At 40.4% G+C, this 18,638-nt stretch overlaps 1 protein-coding gene across 1 annotated transcript in view; it reads left to right on the top strand.

Annotated features, from left to right (window-relative positions):
- Positions 1 to 18,638, top strand: part of RNF217 (ring finger protein 217) — a 66,114-nt gene that overhangs the window by 23,107 nt on the left and 24,369 nt on the right. Inside the window, exons 2-3 of the mRNA XM_082276662.1 lie at positions 9,930 to 10,163; positions 16,823 to 16,987. Of these exons, the coding sequence (XP_082132788.1) occupies positions 9,930 to 10,163; positions 16,823 to 16,987 (399 nt within the window). The remainder of the gene's footprint in view (positions 1 to 9,929; positions 10,164 to 16,822; positions 16,988 to 18,638) is intronic.

Raw genomic sequence — 18,638 nt, 5'->3', positions numbered from 1 at the left:
CGTTTAGAAATGACTGTGCACTAGATGAGTGCAGCACTCTACAGGATTAGATCAATTATGGGACAGAATTGTACTTTCAACTTTCACGAGATGATTTTTTTTTACTTCTGTGTTGCGGGTTTCTACGGAAGTATCTTAGGTAACAGTTTAGCTCTTTGGTGGTGGGTTATTTGGTCCCATCTAGGGTGACACTTCAGTTCTGCTTCTCCAAGTATGGATCGGAATCACTGTTTAAGCTTTTGCCTCAGCTCCCTGGAGAATGCTGTGCTGTTTACACTTGTTTATCTTGTGTGTTTGCTCCCTGTTGTGGCTGTATCCGTCATTGCATTAAATGTGAATCGAAATGTGGTTTCAACTTTCAATGCACTGTGAGAAATACCTTGATGAAGTAATTTGAAATTTGAGCTATAGCACAGCATCTAGGGTTTGTCCAAGTGATGGCGTGTGGGGAGAAGCTTGAAAGTTTGTTCTGCATTAGCCTTTCCAAGGTTTATTCCTGAATACAGGTCAGCATGCACATCTATCACTGAAGCCGTGTAAAAGTTACCAATTTCAGTCACTTCATGGTATTTTTTATTAGCATATATTTTCACCAAAATGAGCTGTGTTGTGGATTGGTACTGGTCCAATGAGATGGGCTTCTTTGAAAAAAGGCAGAGCAAAATAATTATTTATAAATCAAATCTTAGCTATTTTGTAACAACTTGATCACATAAAGAAGTTTCTTCAAGTGACTTTGTTTGTAGGGGAAGACAAGTGTTAGTATTTTAACCTCATACATTATACCTTGAATCTAAGAAATGTCTGCTGTTACTCCTGACGATGACCTGCCTGTTAGAAAATACTTTTCAGGCTTTCTTCTGGTTTTGCTTGTACCTATGCAACTCTGCTCTTTCTTTATTAAATTCATCAAGTAGAGAGGACACAATTTGGTTTCATGTCTGATAGTCAAGCATGAAAATACTGATTATTAATACATGCATGAGAAAACTCACAACCTCAAAACTAGCAAAGGCATGGAAAATAGTTGTAGGTATCCTTCTGAAGGAAAGCAGGACAATTTAGGAACAGCTATAAAATGCCTGTCCTTTTTTCTGTGGGCTGGGGAATGTAGATGATCAGGTTGGTGAAGAGAATAGTTGAGACGTTTATGTTAAAAGTTCTCGCTATTTTTAAGTATTCACCCACATCCATGCCAACTCTGTTAGGTTTTGTAGCCATCTTCTGGGATGTAATAGTGAGATAAGGAAGAGTGTACTTCTCTTCTCCTACCTCCTTTGCTTGATTATGAGAGCTTTATTTTATGCTAAGTACCACTTTCTGCTAGAAGAATATGAAGCATCATGAAGTATTTCTGTAGGTACAGCAGTAAAACATAGCAGCTGTTGCTGGAGAAACCAAGGGTTGATTAACTATTGCTGATAGTATCAGTTGGGCTTATCTGTATTAGAGGTTCAGTAATATAGATTAATGAATAGGTTGTGCAAATATACAGTGATTTGCCTTATTTTATTTGAAATAAATAAAATGCTGCTTGGCTAATGGGAGCTCAGGAGCCTATTCCAGGTTTCATGTCTGGTGGGGAACCTGACTACTACATAGTAGAATAGTAGAAGAATGAACTCTTGATCTTGTCTTTTTCTGCGTAAATAATTGTAGGATAAATTTTCACTGTTTATGGATTTTTCTTGGCTCCACCTGAAGACCAAAGTGGTGATTCCAAGTGAAGATTGGGACCATGTTTTTTCACAGTTCTGTAACAGTTTATCATGGAATGGTTTGGATTGAAAGGGACATTAAAGATCATCCAGTTCCAACCCCCCTGCTGTGAGCAGGGATGCCACCCACTAGACCAGTTGGCCCAGGACCTGATCCAACTTTGCCTTGAACACTTCCTGGGATGGAGCATCAACAACTTCTAACTTCTCTGGGCAGCCTGTGCTAGTGTTTCCCCATCATCTAGAATTTCCTCCTAACATCTATTCTAAACCTACCTTCTTTCTGTTTTAAGGCCATTACCTCTTGTCCTGTAACCCCATGCAGTTGTAAGTAATCTCCAGCTCTCTTATAGGCCCTTTTTAGGTATCAGAAGGCTGCCCTAAAGTCTCCCTGGAGCCTTCTTTTCTCCAGGCTGAACAGCTCCAACTTCCTCAGCCTGTCTTTATCAGAGAGGTGCTCCAGCCTTCTGATCATCATACGGATGTTAACTTAATGTCCATCTTTAAGAAAGGCATGGGAAAGGTTTTGATTGTGATACTAATTATTGTTAATAGTTAACAGTATTATTCCATTGGAATAGATTTGAACCTGGGTTAGTCCAGCCTGAACCTGGTGGAGGTTGGAGTTTGACTGTAGATGATTTCCTGTTGTAAGCAAGACAAGGAAACAGCTTTTTAAGCATTGTTCCTATGGGAGAGCATCATATACATAAAAATTACCTGTTGAAGTAACTGAGCACACTTTGGTTTAATCTCCTTAATTGGGAGAATAGGATTTTGATTTTTGGGGAGTTAGGGTTTTTTGTTTTCTTTGTTAGTTGTCTTCTGAGGTAAGTATTTAAATGAATTACAGTGAACACATCATGACTTCTATGCTTTTGGGAGGTCAGGCATGCTGAAAGTGAGGGTTGCTGCCCAGTGACAGGGGGAAAGTGAGTGGTCAGTGGCTGCTGCTGTGTCTGTATCGCATCGTGTTCAACCTGTTCCCTCCTCACCTTCCCATTGTATAAGCATGGGCTCTTGCAGTTTGTGCCTTAACACAGAACTCAGATGAGCAGGATATACCTGGGTTAGGTTTGGCTGGTAGCAAATTCAAACACAAATGACAATTTCTACAAGTCTTACGCTGGCTGTAGGAGAACAGGCTGTCCCCCTCTGAATTTGACTGTTAATTAAAGAGGTAACTGATAGCTTTTTATCTTACTTTACAAGAATCAGCTGGGAGAGTTGGCTTGTTCTGGTTCTGGTACTTGGCTGTGATGTTTTTATACCCATGCTGAAAGCCTAACAAACATTACCATTACAAAGAAGGTGTTGCTTCTTTGCTACTTGTGTGTCCTAATGCTACTGAAACCCTTCAAGCAGGGTTCGCTCCTGAGATTCCCAGGTTATTTAAATGTATCATGGGATGTGGGTCTCCTGGCCCTTGCTTCTTTTCTGAAATCCCTTCCTGTACCTGCTCAGTTTTGATATGGGGTCTTTTGGTCTCACTCCTAGGCAGGAGCAACTGCCTCTATTTTCCAGCTGAGAAAGGGCAGGTATCTGGCTTGTTCTGTTGTCCTCAAAGCTCTTCTTTCATGAGCATCTTTGGATCTTTTAGTAAAAGTGAATGTGTCTTCTAAGAAATAGAAAAATCGGCATAAGCATTGTTAATATGCACACCTGGACAAAATCAGAAACCTCTTGTACTTTTCCTTCTTCCCCTTAATGAATGCTTAGAGGGCTGTGGGTTTGGGTCAGATTCCTCCAAGGTTTGCAGTTTCTGCCATTATTCTTCCCAGGTTAACTTCCTCCACTGGCATTTTCCCCTCCCTCTGCCCCCACACACGTATGGGGAGGAGAGATGAAAGATAGCTTTCACAACCTCTGGGAGCCCTGGAGAGTGCAAGATAAAGCATTCTGCTGGTCAGTCTCGTGGTCTAACTCTGGCATGCCTCTTTGCCAGAGTGACCCAGCTCAATGGGCAGCTGTCCAGGCATCCCAGCCCTGGTTTTGTCCATGAATGGGTCTAAGCTTTACCTCTGCTGTGGGTTTCAACTCACTGTGGATTCCAGAACACCAGAACATAAAGCACATAACCTCCATGCTTGCTGGTGATGTGCACTAGGTTTGATGAGTAGTAGCAGGCAGAGGCATGATTTAATGCGGTGCAGTTCTTCTAAATGCATTACTGATATAAAATTGTTTCCTTTTTCAATTCACTCACTGAAGTAACAGGAGATGAAAAGGCAAAAAGGGAGAGCTCTCCATGTTCCAAGTCAACATGATAATTGTTCACTTCTTGCAAAGGAGAATTTCAGTATTCATTTTTTTTTTCTACAAGTTATTTTCTATAAGTCCTATCCCTATGTGGTCAGGACAAGTAAAATCTGAATGTTTCTATTGATATCAGATCCATGTGAGCAGTTCTGTGGAAGAAAAAAGAAAAGGAGTAGAACTTCATGTCACCGTGTCATCAAATGAGAAAGCAAGTTAAGAGGCCTTTAAGAAAAAGGTTTGGTTGAGCTCAGGTGCATTCTGAAGAATATCTTTCTAGTTTATCTTCAGTTTTTTTAGGAGAGTCTTAGATGTGACTGTGGAGTGAAAAGTTTGTCCAGGAAACAAACAAAATGGTGTGAGGTTTTGCTCCAGGCAGCCAAGGCCATTTTTGCCAGTTAAGGTTTTGGGTTGTTTCTGGGGCTAAAGCCACTCTGGTCTCTTCCCACACAGGTGATGTTGGCTGTGACCCTCGCTGGTGTGTAGCTGCACCATTCCACAGTGCTCCTGGGGACATGGATGTGTGTAAGTGTGCTCCTGACAGTGGTCCTCAGAGTTATGAATGAAGCTGGAGTCTCAGCCTCTGGCTGAAGTTGTAAAAACGAGATGATCTTTGAGAATTTAAGTTGATGCTGTGTTTAAATATGCTTTGTAAAGCATTCAGAAGACTTGCTTCTGGAGCAGAAAGGTTAAACCTTTGATGTGCTAGTGATGGTTGGATTGTAGTTATGTACACTTAGATTCCCTCCCAGCTTCTTGCTTTTGATTGCCTTTCACCTGAAGGATGAGGGACTAGCAAGTATGTCAAAGGCCATGAGACTTTGCTTCCTTTTGTGTCTTTTTTAGTGTTGACAGTGTGGTAATTAATGCAAAAGTAATTGACAAGAAATTGTTGTTAAAACTAGAAGAGATGGTGTCTGCTCAAGCCTTCAGTGTTCGCGCCTTAGTGACTCTCTCTCTGAATGTCGTGTGGAGCAGGAACCACCATGTCATTGTCATGGCTTCATCCACAAGTGTGGTACTTGTGAAAGGAGAACAAAGACTCTACTTAGAGGACATGTGAAGGGGAACCTCCTCATGAGCCCTTTCAGGGTTGGTCTCTGTGAGCTGGTGACACAATAGAAGAGACTCTGGTTCAACTTTTATTAATAATAAATGGCCTTTAGATGATCTTAATGACAGCTCAAATAGACTGTTTTGAGCACCTTCTGGATCCTTTTGAAGACAGTGGTATGTGCCCTGATAAAGACTAGTGAAGCCCTTCCCTCCTGAGGAGAGGAGTGATGTTACAGATGGTTGTCAGAGAAGATGGTGGAGCAACTGAATGAGACAGGCATTCAGGAAGTAATTTATTGCAAGTCTTTTGAGAAATGAATTAAAGAGGGAGTAGAAGTGAAACACCCCATCAGTATGGTTTGTGAAGTAATGAATAGCAGGCAAGGAGTTGTGTGAAAATGTTCTGTGGAGGAGATGGCACACACAAAACAGAGGATGTTTTCGCTATTTGGTAGTGATACAACTTAAGTAACTCCTAATCTAATTACTCTAAGTTCTAGCTGTTGACTCTTGCTTGTCTTGCAGCAGCACTGGGGATTTGTACCATTTGGCAGCAAGGAGGGAGGATGAATGAACTGAAAAAGAGAATGTATTTCACAGGTTTTTGGTTTTTTTTTAAAAGAACTTTGGTGGCGAATGCCAGGATATCACTGGCATAAATCAGGAATCCAGACTGACTCAAAACACAGAAATGCCTTAAAGACAGGTGCAGAATGCTTAGTAAAAGTTTGAACTGTCTTTGGTTGGCACTTCTTGAATCATGTCTACTTGGATTTCATTTGGTTAGCACCTACCACTGTGGAGTTCTGAGCCATGGTGAGTCCTTCAAGTATTTTCCACAAATTATTACTGGTTTTTCAAAGAAAATAAGTTCAAAATTACCCACTTTCCAAATGAACAAGAAAAGTAATTTGTCACTGGTTTGTAACTTGCCAATGAAAATGAAAGAACTGTTTCCAGTGAACTAGAAAGGAATAGGATTTTGCTTATAAATAAAGGGAATTTTAATCCAACTGTTTCTTTACCTGTAGAATATGAAAGTCCTCTACACTAGACTGTCCCTTCACTTGCATCTGTGCATTTCCAGAATATTTTTTTTAAATGCATAACTTCCTTGGTAATTTACAGGGAATAATGTGGTTCACTAGAAATTAAATTTCTCTACAGAAGTATATATTTGGCATGGCCATTTTCACTTTCAGCATTAAGAAGTAAGAGCAATTAAGCATGTGCATCTCTGAACTAAGAGTAAAGTTTCAGTTAGAAAATGCTTGTTTGTAGATATATGTTATAAAGTAGAATGGCCCCTTCTGTAAGGAGCAATACAGCAATTCACATACAGCCTGCAAACATTACATTACATCCAGCCTGGGGCAGGCCAAATGGCAGGTATAAATCAGTGCTTTTCTGGTCTAGTTTGAACTTTTCTTTCTGTGTAGTTAACAATGATTTCCTTTAAAAGAAGGGTTAGAGTGTGGAAATGATTTTCTGATTTAAAGTATCACGCCATCTGTTTCTGTTTTCTGTTGGTGGTATCATTGCTTTCTTGGGCAGTAAGTAAATCAGTGTAGAGTCTGTGTGTGTGTTCTGTCTCTGTTCACCCCTGCCCTTTCTCTTCCCTACCCTCCACCAAAAAAAAAAAAAGCGCTTTTAAAATAAAATGTCAGGGGGAGGTACATACTGCTCTCCCAGTAATTTAAATGTTACCTTTCTGTAGTATGAAAGGAGCTAGAGCCTGCTTTCTCCTTCCAAATTGTAAGCAGAGTAGCCCCCTCCTGAGATGCTTTACAGAAGTGAAGCACAACTGAGTGTTAAGAGCTGGATGCTGCCTGACATATAACACTACTGTACTCAGCTGCTCTTAGACATATGAGTCTTTCCTCATGCTGTGAAAATACACCATGCTGTTCTGTATACTGAGGATTCTGAAGTTCTTAATACACAGTGGTGTTCTTAAAACCTGGGGGGTTGACATTGTGAGAAGCTGATATTGAAGGGATAAGGCTCTTCAAAACAAAAAGAAAATGAAGGGAGATAATAAAACTAGTTATTTGTACCAATGTCATAAGAGATTGTTTTATTTTGTTTTTCCTTTCTCATTCTGTAGCATGTCCTGGGTCTGTGGCAGCAGGTAGCCTGACAGGCTACCTCTAAACCTATACTTCCATCAATTCCTGATGCTAGTGCACAAAGATGGACTGTTTTGGTAGGACAAGGCTCCATTGAAGTTACTGCTAATAAGCAAGCCAGCTCTGTTCACTTCAGTCCCATTCAAAACACAGGAAAAGGCTCAGTCTTTGCCAAACTTGAAAAGCTGAAACTATTACAGAGGTTAAAAATTATTTATTTCAAGTGGGTGTAAAACATGTTTTCAAAATAAACACTGAAACCACACCTGACTCTTACCACATATATTAATCATATTCTGCGTGGGCATGAAGTACAGAAAATGTTGAGCTTTGTATTCCTTGGTTTTATAAATGCAGTTCTGTTCTAACTAGCATTTAATATAAGCAATGCTTAAGTACTGTCAGATACAATGTACCTTCTCATTATGTAATGCTATTCCATTGTAGCTTAGTTTACTCTTAGCAAAAAGATACGGCTCTTTTAATACCTCCCTAATGCTTAAAAAGAATTTTTAAAAATGAAGTAGTCATAGGTGGGATTGATTTGACTATTTAGTTTTAAAGTATACCTATACTTCTCTAAACAAAAGCTGATGGTAATCCTAGTGCAGTAGCATTTTGTGTTTCTGTAGCAAATTGTTCTCTAGTTCATTGTGCTTGTGTTCTGTAGTGCTGTACTGATTGCCATCTGCTTTGTAAGTACAGCTCCTTGATGCACTGGGTGATTCTTCTCAGAACAGTCCAGTGGTCCACATGCTTGGTTTCAATTTTACATGCTGCTACACGTGAATCAGTGTTCTACAGGTATAAAATGTTGGCACTCCCCAGCATGTAGTATGTGGGGTTTGGGGGATTTTTTTGTTGTTTCTATTAATGCCTTTGAGTACATACTCCTCCTGTACTTGCACTCGTCCATGTAAAAGCCAAACTGAACCTGGCGTTGTTTGCATGTGGCAGAGCTCTGCCCACCTTTTAGATCTGGAAATGAAATGTGGGGAATTTCCCTCCTCAGAAAGAGTGTATTGCTGGGGAGCTGCCTCTCCTCCATACTGCAGGCAGATTTGCCTCCATCCTGACCCACCTGTGCCTTCAGCCAAGGCTGCTCAGGGCACCACAGCAGTGATGGCTTGCTGAGGTATTCTTCACCATGCTCTGGTCTGAGACTGTCTGCCACCATCCATACCCTGCATTTCAATCTCTAACATATACCTAAACTCTTTGCTCTCCTGAGTTCTAGCTACATTGCTGAGAAAACAGAGGTACTGCAGTAGGGTTTTTTTGAAATCAGTATAAACCTTGGGTTTGATACCATGTTGTTATAACTCTTCTAATCCTCTGGGTCCTGACTGAATTATCATTCAGTTAGAGTCCATGTAGCTCACTTGCTGAAGCAGCAATGACAGGGTTGTGTTGTGTTGCTTTTTAGGGTTTTGCCCTCTGTTTTTTAATACTTAAATGCTTAAATACTGCATTAGTGGAGTCTGTCTTCTGGTACCACTATGCAGCAACCAGATCTGCATTCAAATCCGCGGTGTTTCTTTCTTATTTAGTGTATTGTTTGGCAGGTTTCTCTAATTGAGCATGTTAAAGAATAAGCAGTCTAGGGAAATCAAACTTGCCACCCTTCAACCAGTAATTCCTGGAAAGAGATGCTGGTTGCACCCTTTCTCTCTTCATGGTGATACTCAATAAGGAAGGAGTTGAACTGGTGGTCAGCTGCACCTGTGCAGTCAAAACTCAGTCATTCAAGATTATGTGGGACAGACACAAACATACTCTAGCTGGGTTCTAGCAGACTCTCAAGATCAGCAGGGTTTTATTAACTTGGGCTCGTTGCCAAGCAAATGCAACTCTGGTGCTCCCAGACCAAGTAGGATCTGCTGTTTTGGCGTGGAGTCCGAGCAGTTAAAGCCTGCCAAGTGTGAAGGTTGCAGATCTGGGTCCAGCACAGTTCTTGGATCCAGGAGCTCTGGAAAGATGCTGCTGATATCTGAACATATGGATTAGCTTGGGACCATCAGGACTCATTAGATCAGTAACAGTTTCTGCCCTGTTAACCTCAAGCTTGTTTGTTTGTCTGGTTTTAGTTTGGTTTTTATTAAGGTTTTTTTAATGTTGTTGTGTTGGGATGTGTGTTTTTTAAAACTTTTAAGTCTTCAGTTCTGGGGAAATTAATTAGCTTGATCATCCCCAAGCTCAGCTAAAACTCTGCATGTGCAGTATGGCATGTAAGGAGCTTCTTGGAAGCAGGCTGCAGAGGCACTGAGTGTGCTGAGCAGGAACCAGCTCAGGGTTCCTGAGTCAGAGCTGCTGATCCTAAACTGACTTTTAATTTCTCTGTGCTCTTATTCCCAGGTCGTTTTGCAGTGAAACAGTATGTAAATGTTTGATTGTCTGCATTCTCACAGCCTTTATGAGCCATGGTAGTGGTGCACTGACCATTACACCTGAAGTATGGGGTACTGGGTGGACATTGTTAGTTGGGGCTTGTATTTGGTTTTGTGGCGTATGTAGCCGTCGTACATACACTGAGAGAATATGTTTAATAACTTCACTTGTCAGGGTAATTAGCTTTTCTATTTGAATTTGAAAATGCTCTCTGGAAAAATTACAGTGAGCTTGGTGTAACTCAAATAATTTAAAGGTGGTATGCTAGATAGTCTCTGGATTGTTAGAGTATTTGAAATTAATTTTCCTCGTAAAATTTACCAATGCTTGCTTAACTTTTCCAAGCAAAAGGTCATACATCTCTTTTTTCATTCATATGCAGGTGCAGCTGGGACAAGTGGATATAAAATGCCCCATCACAGAGTGCAGCGAACACCTGGATGAAACAACTGTCATCTATAACCTGCCCCATGATGACATCATCAAGTATAAATACTTCCTGGAACTCAGCCGTATTGACTCCAGCACCAAGCCATGCCCTCAGTGCAAGCACTTTACAACCTTCCGGAGGAGAGGCCACATTCCTACCCCTGCCAAATTGGAGAACAAATACAAAGTGAGCATGCTTGCCGGGGCTGTGGGTTAGATGGCACTGCAAAAGTAGGACAGCATTTGGTGAGCATTAAATGAACTTTCTTGTTTCACTGGAGCTGTATGCAAGCTGTGATTAGGAATGTGAACCTGTAGTACATCATTGATTAAGTACTTAGTTGACTTCTAAGAGTTCAAGCAGTTGAACTCTTCAGTCTCTATTTTTTTCGATAGGTGGCATAATTTTGTCCTGACACATTTTAATTTAAACAGTGTTTTCTTTCCGACATGCAAACAATATGGTCACAGTCAGAGGAGACTGGGAAAGGGGAGTTACCACTATAACCGGTAATTTTAGACTTACAACTTTTTAAGTTTCCCCTGAAACTCTGGGTAAGTGAGTTCTTGGCATTTGTGATGTTAGGCTGTTGTCTTTGCTTCTTCCTTAGTGATAGAGCTGCTGTCTGTCCTGCTTGTTGACTTTTATTTCTTCACTCCCTTAGCAGAGGTTATGCATTACTGTAGTCTCATCATTCACAATGCAAAACTTGGAGAAATAGAGGGAAAAAAGCCACTTCTACAGTATTTCTTTTTGTAGAAGAGTTACTTATACTGTGATTTTAATCAAAGATAAAAAGCAAGAACTTAGAAGAAGCTTTGAGCTGCTAAAAGTCCATCTAAGTTCCAGAAGACAACAGTTGTCTGCAGCACCATGTTCTGTGTTAGTTTTCCATCTGGTTAATAGATTTGTTGTGGTTAATTTCATGATCGAGCTAGCCTTTCCTGGACAAACCAGTTCTCCTCAGTAGGAGTTTAGATGACTGTTCAGATAGCCCTAATTGCACAGCATAAGATTCAGCCCAGTATGAAGATTAAAAGGTGGAAGGTTGTGTATTCATTGGAGTTGAAAAGTTGGTAAAGCTAATTCTGAGTTATGAGCTATTTGTGCATATTTATGTAGGGCATGAATTACATGCTACACTGTCTCAGTGTTTTCAGATTTTTGTCATTTTACATTGAGGTGGAAAAAATTTGAAACTGCAAGTAAAATTCCTTCTGCCCACAGCTATTCTCCTTCATGCATCTGCTTCATCACCACTCATCAGTTGTAATCCAGGGTAGATCAGATATTGTAATGCTTTGGCAGCCGCCTCTCTTAAGGTGTCAGAGGCTGTTAGTGTGCCACAAGCGTGGGTCATAGGTGGTGCAGCTGTTGTATCATGGGCCTGCCAGATCTGAGAACATTCCTCAGGGCATAACCAGTGCTCTTTTATGAGTTAAAATGCTACAGTTAAAATGTTCCCAACAACTTCCCTACAAACCACAATCAGAAGGAATGGGAGACTGTGATGCATAGTGCAAGTCAGAAGCAGTTCACTGGTTATGTGGTGATGCAGTGTGTGTAGCTGTGATCTGCAGAGCTTAAATCTCAGGGGAACAGACTGGCAAAATGTATTCTTTGAGCTGAACGCACGTGTTGTGTGCAAGAATGTCTAGTTCATGCTAGTCAGAAATATAATTGGGAAGATGCTAGCAAGCAGTATGGATGATCATAGTCCACAGGGCTTCAGCATACTCCCTGAACCTCAACTGTTTTCTGGTGTAGGTACAGTTTTAGTGATTTATTTTAAGCTTAGCACAAGGAGAAGTTTTGTTGCAGGGAGAAGGTTTAAAAAGATGACTAATATGACATAGAGTATATGTGAGTAATTTACATACACATATCTGTGGACCAATATTATCTGTTTTTTTAGGTTTGTACAGATGGTGTCTTGAATTGCAGGCTCTTTGGAAGTGTAGACTCTTTTTCTTTTGTGTATTGCATAGGAGACACCTGACTGGAGGCTTTTGAGGCTGCCCTATTCACGTGCAAGCCATACAAACAGAAGTTGCACCACATAAATTGTGCACCAGCAATTGCAAGTATTGCCTTCAAGAGAACTGAGTCATGTGTGGGAACATGTATGCACAAGCCTGCACAGCCAGTACACTTACTCTTTTATATACTGCAACAGGAAAGCACTCCAAAATCCAAGACTTCATTTGAACACATACTTTAAAAATGTTAATGTCATTTCTAAAATTTGGTACAGTATTTAAAATTACAAATAACATGGAAATTTAAAGAGGCAGCAAAGGTATAAATTAATTTTTCTTATTATAGCTGGATTGTGTCAGCTAAGCTGGTCTAGGTCCAGCAGTTCAATTGGCTGAGATTCAAGTCCTGGTGTAGTAAGCCTAGAAAGTTAACATGTATGTTGAGGAAGGAGGGGAAGAAAAGGAGAACTTGCTATCCAAACCTTTCTTCTACCATTAGTGCCACTTAGGGCCACACAGAGCAGCAAGGGAACTATTTAATTTTCTATATAAAAGTTTTTATCACAAATGGATCCAGCATTAACTAAGAAAATTTCCTTGTCCCCTCTCATATGTCCTGAATTGAGAGTGTAATGTGGTTGCAGACAAGACCCTAACAAACCTTTGGTCAGAGCTGTTATGCAAAAGTGCAGTGGAAATAGGCAAAAATTGAAAAATTGCTGGTTGAGTTCCTGTGCATAGAACAGGTGAAGGTTCCACAAGAGTAAGTAAGAAGACTTGTTCTGTGAGGAAGCTCTGGATTTTGCCTGTTAGTTTTTGAACTGCCACTTGCCATGGAGAAGCAATACTCTGCTCTGTGAGATTGATAATGAAGTTTTCTTGTTCACTTCTATCAAGAGATGCATGTCACATAAAAGGAGGACTTGAGTGCTTGGCTTTGCAAATATAAGTATTTTTTCAATGCAGTTGTTATACAAACTATCTTTTGTTTGAACTACTAAAGAGTTTCTGGAAGTTGTTGTTCTGGAACTAGCAGGAATTTGTACCAGCAGAGATGCTGTGATAGAGTTGATGTGTGTAATTCAACTGTATCAATTAGCTCCCCACTTTTGGATCAGATGTTAACCTTTAGTGGCAGATAGCTTCATGGCTCTACATTGCTTCAATCTACCTTGAGCATCAGCTGCTGCGGATGTGGTGATTTTGCCATGCTCTCCCTCCTTGCTCTCAGCTATTCATTCCTGCCAGCCTGCTTTTGCTTATGTTGATGTTTTGGTGTCACGCTGGGAGCTGGATCAAAGATCAGCCCTAATGGGATACAAAATTTGTTTGTTTTGTTGTTGCTTATTTTCAGCTGTTTCAAGAGAGGGGATGGGTTGATGATGAGGAGAAGGAAGCTGTTTTGGCTGCAGCCCATATTTATTTTCAAATAAAGTGACAATATCTGCAGCTAGAGACTGTAATTCATGTAATCAGTTAATTGCATAATTAATTTGGACATCCTGTTATATAGCTACTGTTCCACCAAGCTGCAGAAAATTTCACTAAGCTTTTTGTACCTTCAGGTTCTAGGAATATTTTTTCATGTGCAGTCAGTTTTGCTATCATCAGGTCACACTGAGTGGTGTTTCGTGTTGAAATTATCTATCAGTTTTGAAAAGTCTTTTCCTGTGAGGTGAGGAAATTGATAGATAAAGTAGCTTGCAGTAAAGAGGCTTGCTAAGAAAATGGAAAATATTAGCCTCAAAGGTCAGTGTTTCAGAAAGCTGAGAACCAAGAGAGCAAGAGAGTTAGAACACAAAGTTGTGTAATCTTTTCTATTTCAAGGGAGGTTGATGTCCAGATGTCATATATATATGTGTATATATCCATCCTTTCAATTCCAATCAACAGAAATAGAAATCATAAAATAAGTGGGAAAATGTTTGTGTGAGGAGTAACGTATTTGACAAAACACAAGGTTAATGTTTTGGGTTTTGCAGATACAGTTTGTCTGCTTTGCTGGACTAGAATATATTTTACTGGTTTAAATCATATGTCGATCGCATTTGTGTCCTTGCTGTGGTGGTTTCATGCACAACTACTGAACCATGAATCAAATCATATTTGACTTTTCTCTCAGAAAAGCAGAGAAAAAGTGGAAAAAGAATGTGAAAGAACAGAATTGCCCTGTTCTGCTTCTGTTTCTTAAGCACAGAGGCATCACACTGCATCCAAGTCTGAATGGTTTTAGGAGTTTGTTTTGCATCCACTAGTTCCAAGAAAAATAACTACTTAAAGGACATAGTTTTCTTTGCTTCTGTAAGTTATGCTCAGGCAGCATTGAACCACAGAGAAGTGAAGTGGCCCATTCAAAATATAAAAACTATTTACTAGTTCAGTTTTGAGGAAGGTGCTGTCAGGGTGACAGGTGGAAAAGGAAACTGGTAATGAAACATAGAGTTCTCACTAGTTCAGTTAGGGCCATTTGTGGTAGGAAATGTTATTTTGAGTTCCTGTGGTTATAGCCTCATCCTGTATTTCAGTACTTTCTGATTAATGTGTTTGGAAACCTCTGATGTCTGTGTGTGTGTGTCTTGGTTTGAGACTTAAACTTACACGCTAAGTTTAAATATATATCCTGGTAGCTGCTGCATTGTTTTCATTTGTGTACATGCTATAATAGAAAGATAGAGTCTGCAATTAATTTCAGATATTCACCAAAAAACAAACCCAACAAAAAACAAACCCACAGAACTGTGTTTTAAATTAGGTTGCTCTTTATTAAAAAAAAGAAGCTTTAATTTGCAGCTTCCTGACCTGTTGATTTGGGTTTGTATTTTTTAACATCCATCTTCTATCTCAAATATCTGAATACTGCAACGGATAAAAGTCTTCAGGTTGTAGAATGCTTACTTGTGGCTACAAGCTCCATCTTTGGCAGAGGCATAACAAGTACTGAGCACTACAATATGATGCTTGCTATAATCTGTCATCCCAGCAGTAGGACACTGTGACACGTTGTTGAAAGACAAATTCAATGCTGGGAGAGAGGGCGGTAGAAAAAGCAAAAAAGAAAGATATGAAGATATGGGGTTGGCTAGGTTAGGTGACTCTTGTGCATATTGGTTTTTTAAGTGTTGTGGAAACATTGATCAGTGCTCTGTGTTAATTTGGTTAGTAGCAGTATATATATATCATTCTTTACGTTCCTCAGAGCAGGAAATTTCCTTTCTGTTATACTGGTTTTGTTAGGCGAATTCATCTGTGAAGCAGTGATGCAAGGTAGTATGTTTCCATTGTTTCAGCTTCTTGGCCACTGGCTCATTAAATTTGAGAAAGGGTACCAGTTAGTTATAGTTTGTATTACTTTTGTTTTGTACTTTATCATGGCCTTGGACAAGTTTTCAGGTAAAAAATAGTAAGTTTGTAATCCACATGTTTCAGTCCTAATGTGTTGTTTCCCTTTAAACAAGATGGAGTGATTGCATATATAAATAATTTTGGCTACCCCTAGCAAAATATAAGAGAGATCAGAGCACCTACTTTGGACTCTTAATTGTAGTCAAGGAAGCATAACACCAGTTGTCATGACTCAGCAGGAGGGTACAGTAGCTTGTGGGAGTGAGAACTTGAGAAATGTTTTGGGGGCTTCACACATGACTGCCCTCTAGATTTAGTTCCCTGAGAAGCACCCTCACGCCATGCATGGTCAGCACAGATGTGTCCATGGTTTGATGGTGAGCCATGTCTGGACAGAGATATAACCAAAAACCCTTGGTTTGGCTGGTTGAATTCCTCAGTCCCATCCATCAGCTGGGTACAAAGCCAGGGCAGTGCCAGACATGGACTGTACCTGGAGATGGTGAACAGTGCTCAGCAGTCACTTGAGAGGCTGAGATGTTGTCATCTTTCAGGCTGAGATGTTTTGCGGCCAAACACAGCAGAAATGAACATTCTGCAGGAGCCTGGATGTGCCTGAGTCTAGTGTGGCTTCTAGTTCTTGCTTTCCTTAGTCATGATCCAGGTTGAAGGCCTGTCTTTTGTCAGATAAGCAGCTGCAATGTGCCTCTATTTATTACTCCTACAAACACAGCAGCTGCCTTAGCTTTTCATTAAAAAAATAAGCAGGCTGTGGAAGATGATGTGATGATGATGGTACCTGTTTGACACAATGATTTAAAACCTAGGGAGTGGAAAGAATAGATCCTTTCTCAATTTGAATATGGCTTGTGGGTTTTGCCATTAGGTGTGGTCTGTAGCAAGTGGGCTGCTTGGCACAGCCTCAGCTTGCCTTGACGCAATCAAGAGCAAAAGGAGGTGCCTGACTTCCCGATGGTAGTTGTGGCTCTTGGATGAGATCCTTGCTCATGGCCCTTTTTCCCAGGACCATTTCTAATATAAGCTTCATAACCCATGCTGAGTTCTGTAGAGCTCCTTCAGAAAACCAAATACTTTCTGTAATAGCTTTGGCAGTGAAGGTTATTATTCCTAGAAAAAGATAGATCCACTGTACTGAAAACTGTAAGCTAATTTTTAGGTGTTCTCACAAATGTATTGAAGGCAACTGAATAAGCTTTCCGGATTCTGCTTTTTGTCAGGTGAGCCACACAATCAATTAGCTTGATTAAACCAAGCTACTTGTGCTTCATTTGATTGAGGCCTTTCCCGGCTTTAGCAATTACTTCTGTATTTTCTCTCATTTAAAAAGGAAAAGAACAAGCTAGCTCCCACAACTTCTTGTGTTTTTAAAACAGATCCTTCAAAAGATGTGAGATCTTTGCTGGGCAGCTGCCCTCTTAATTGAAGAGCAGTGGTTTTAAAACAGGCTTTCTAGTTGTATCAGCACCCAGCTTGCAAATATGTGGTGTTTTCTCATTTGTACAGATCCAGTGTCCATCTTGCCAATTTGTCTGGTGTTTCAAGTGCCACTCTCCCTGGCATGAAGGCGTTAACTGCAAAGAATACAAGAAGGGAGACAAGCTGTTACGTCACTGGGCCAACGAAATCGAACACGGGCAGAGGAATGCCCAGAAGTGTCCAAAATGCAAGGTGAGCTGCTCTCCCTTGGCTTGCAGGTAGTGGCTTCAAACTATTCAAATACACATTTAAAATAAATATTTGTAGCTTCTGCTCAGCATTGGAAATGAAATTCACACTTACTGTGCAGTTTCTTGTCAATGACCCATTGAGAAGAACAGGTCAGATGCTTTTCTTGCTGGTTCCTGCACTGATTCTGCAGAATGTCTGCATGTAAAAGAAACATTATGGAAATCATAAGAGGGGGCTTTGATGTATGCTTAGAATCATAGAATAATAGAAATATTTGGGTTAATTAATTGCAGAATAAATTAATCCAAAAATAAAGTTTTAAAGAAATTGAAAGCTTTAGGGAAATACAGTGCCCTTTGTCAGGTTTTCCAGAGAGTTTGAGTGTATTCAATGTCTGAGTAAGGCTGGAAATACTCTGTCAACAAGTTAACTAAGGGAAATTAAGACTTGGCAAAACTGTAAATTTTGTAGGATTGAATGTTAGTTCTTCACAAGTTGTGTCTCAAGGTGGCACTTCACAGGCCACACCTCGAGTGCTGTGTCCGGTTCTGGGCCCTTCACTTCAAGGACGACATTGAGGTGTTGGAGCGAGTCCAGAGAAGAACAACAGAGCTGCTGAAGGGTCTGGAGCACAAATCCTATGAGGAGTGGCTGAGAGGGCTGAGGCCCCCCCTGAGCCTCCTTTTTAGCCTGGAGAAAAGGAGGATTGGGGGGAACCTTTTCATTCTCTACAACTGCCTGAAAGGGTGTAGCCAGGTGGGGGTTGGCCTCTTCTCCCAGGCAGCCAGTGACAGGACAAGAGGGCATAGCCTCAAGCTGCACCTGAGGAGATTCAAGCTGGACATCAGGAGGAATTTCCTTGCAGAAAGGGTTATTAAACATTGAAATGGACTGCCAGGGAGGTGATGGAGTCACCAGCCCTGGAGGTGTTAAAGAAATGCCTGGATGTGACAGTGCCATGGTCAGGTGACAAGGTGGTGACCAAAGGTTGGAGTTGATGATCGCAGAAGTCTTTTCCAACCTAGATGATTCTCTGAAGTCTTTCTCATTATTTATTTTCAATGCTGAAATGCAGTTCCACACCCTAAAAATGTCATCAGTCCCTTCTGAGATGAGAAGTATTTTGCACTATTCAAATGAGATGCAACAGCCCTGCACACCCCTGCCCCAGTTGTCCTTAATGAAGGCTGCTGTTAAATTTGTTCACTGTTTTTTTCACAGCTACCAACAGAGTAGTAAGTCAAAGCTGGAATGTTTTATAGAAAATGAATATTGAATGGGAAGATTTACTTATAAACATAGAAAGTGTACATTACACTTGGAGCAAATAAGAAAATGTTCAGTTTACTAAGTATCGTATTTTGGTCTTTGAGAAAGAAATGCCTGTGATGCCATAGCTTGAAATTGAAAGATTTCAGAACACTGAGCAAAACTGGAAAGCTCTAAAATCAGCAGCTGGTTGTTTACCCATCCTGCTGAACACATGTGACCTTTTATAACAGAGTTTTTTACAGCTTGTTTTTTGGTAAAAGTTGATAGGTTTGAGCCAGTTCTAAAAAAGTTCACTTTCTGGGAAGTCTTAAAGTAAAATACTTTGTTCCTTCTAGAGTGGGAAGAAGTATGTGTTTTGATTTTAATTGTTTGACTTGTG

Source organism: Coloeus monedula (assembly GCF_965178545.1).
Source record: "Coloeus monedula genome assembly, chromosome: 2".
NCBI lineage: Eukaryota > Metazoa > Chordata > Aves > Passeriformes > Corvidae > Coloeus > Coloeus monedula.
The sequence above is the reverse complement of the archived record's forward strand: the minus strand, read 5'-3'. Positions and strand labels throughout refer to the sequence as shown.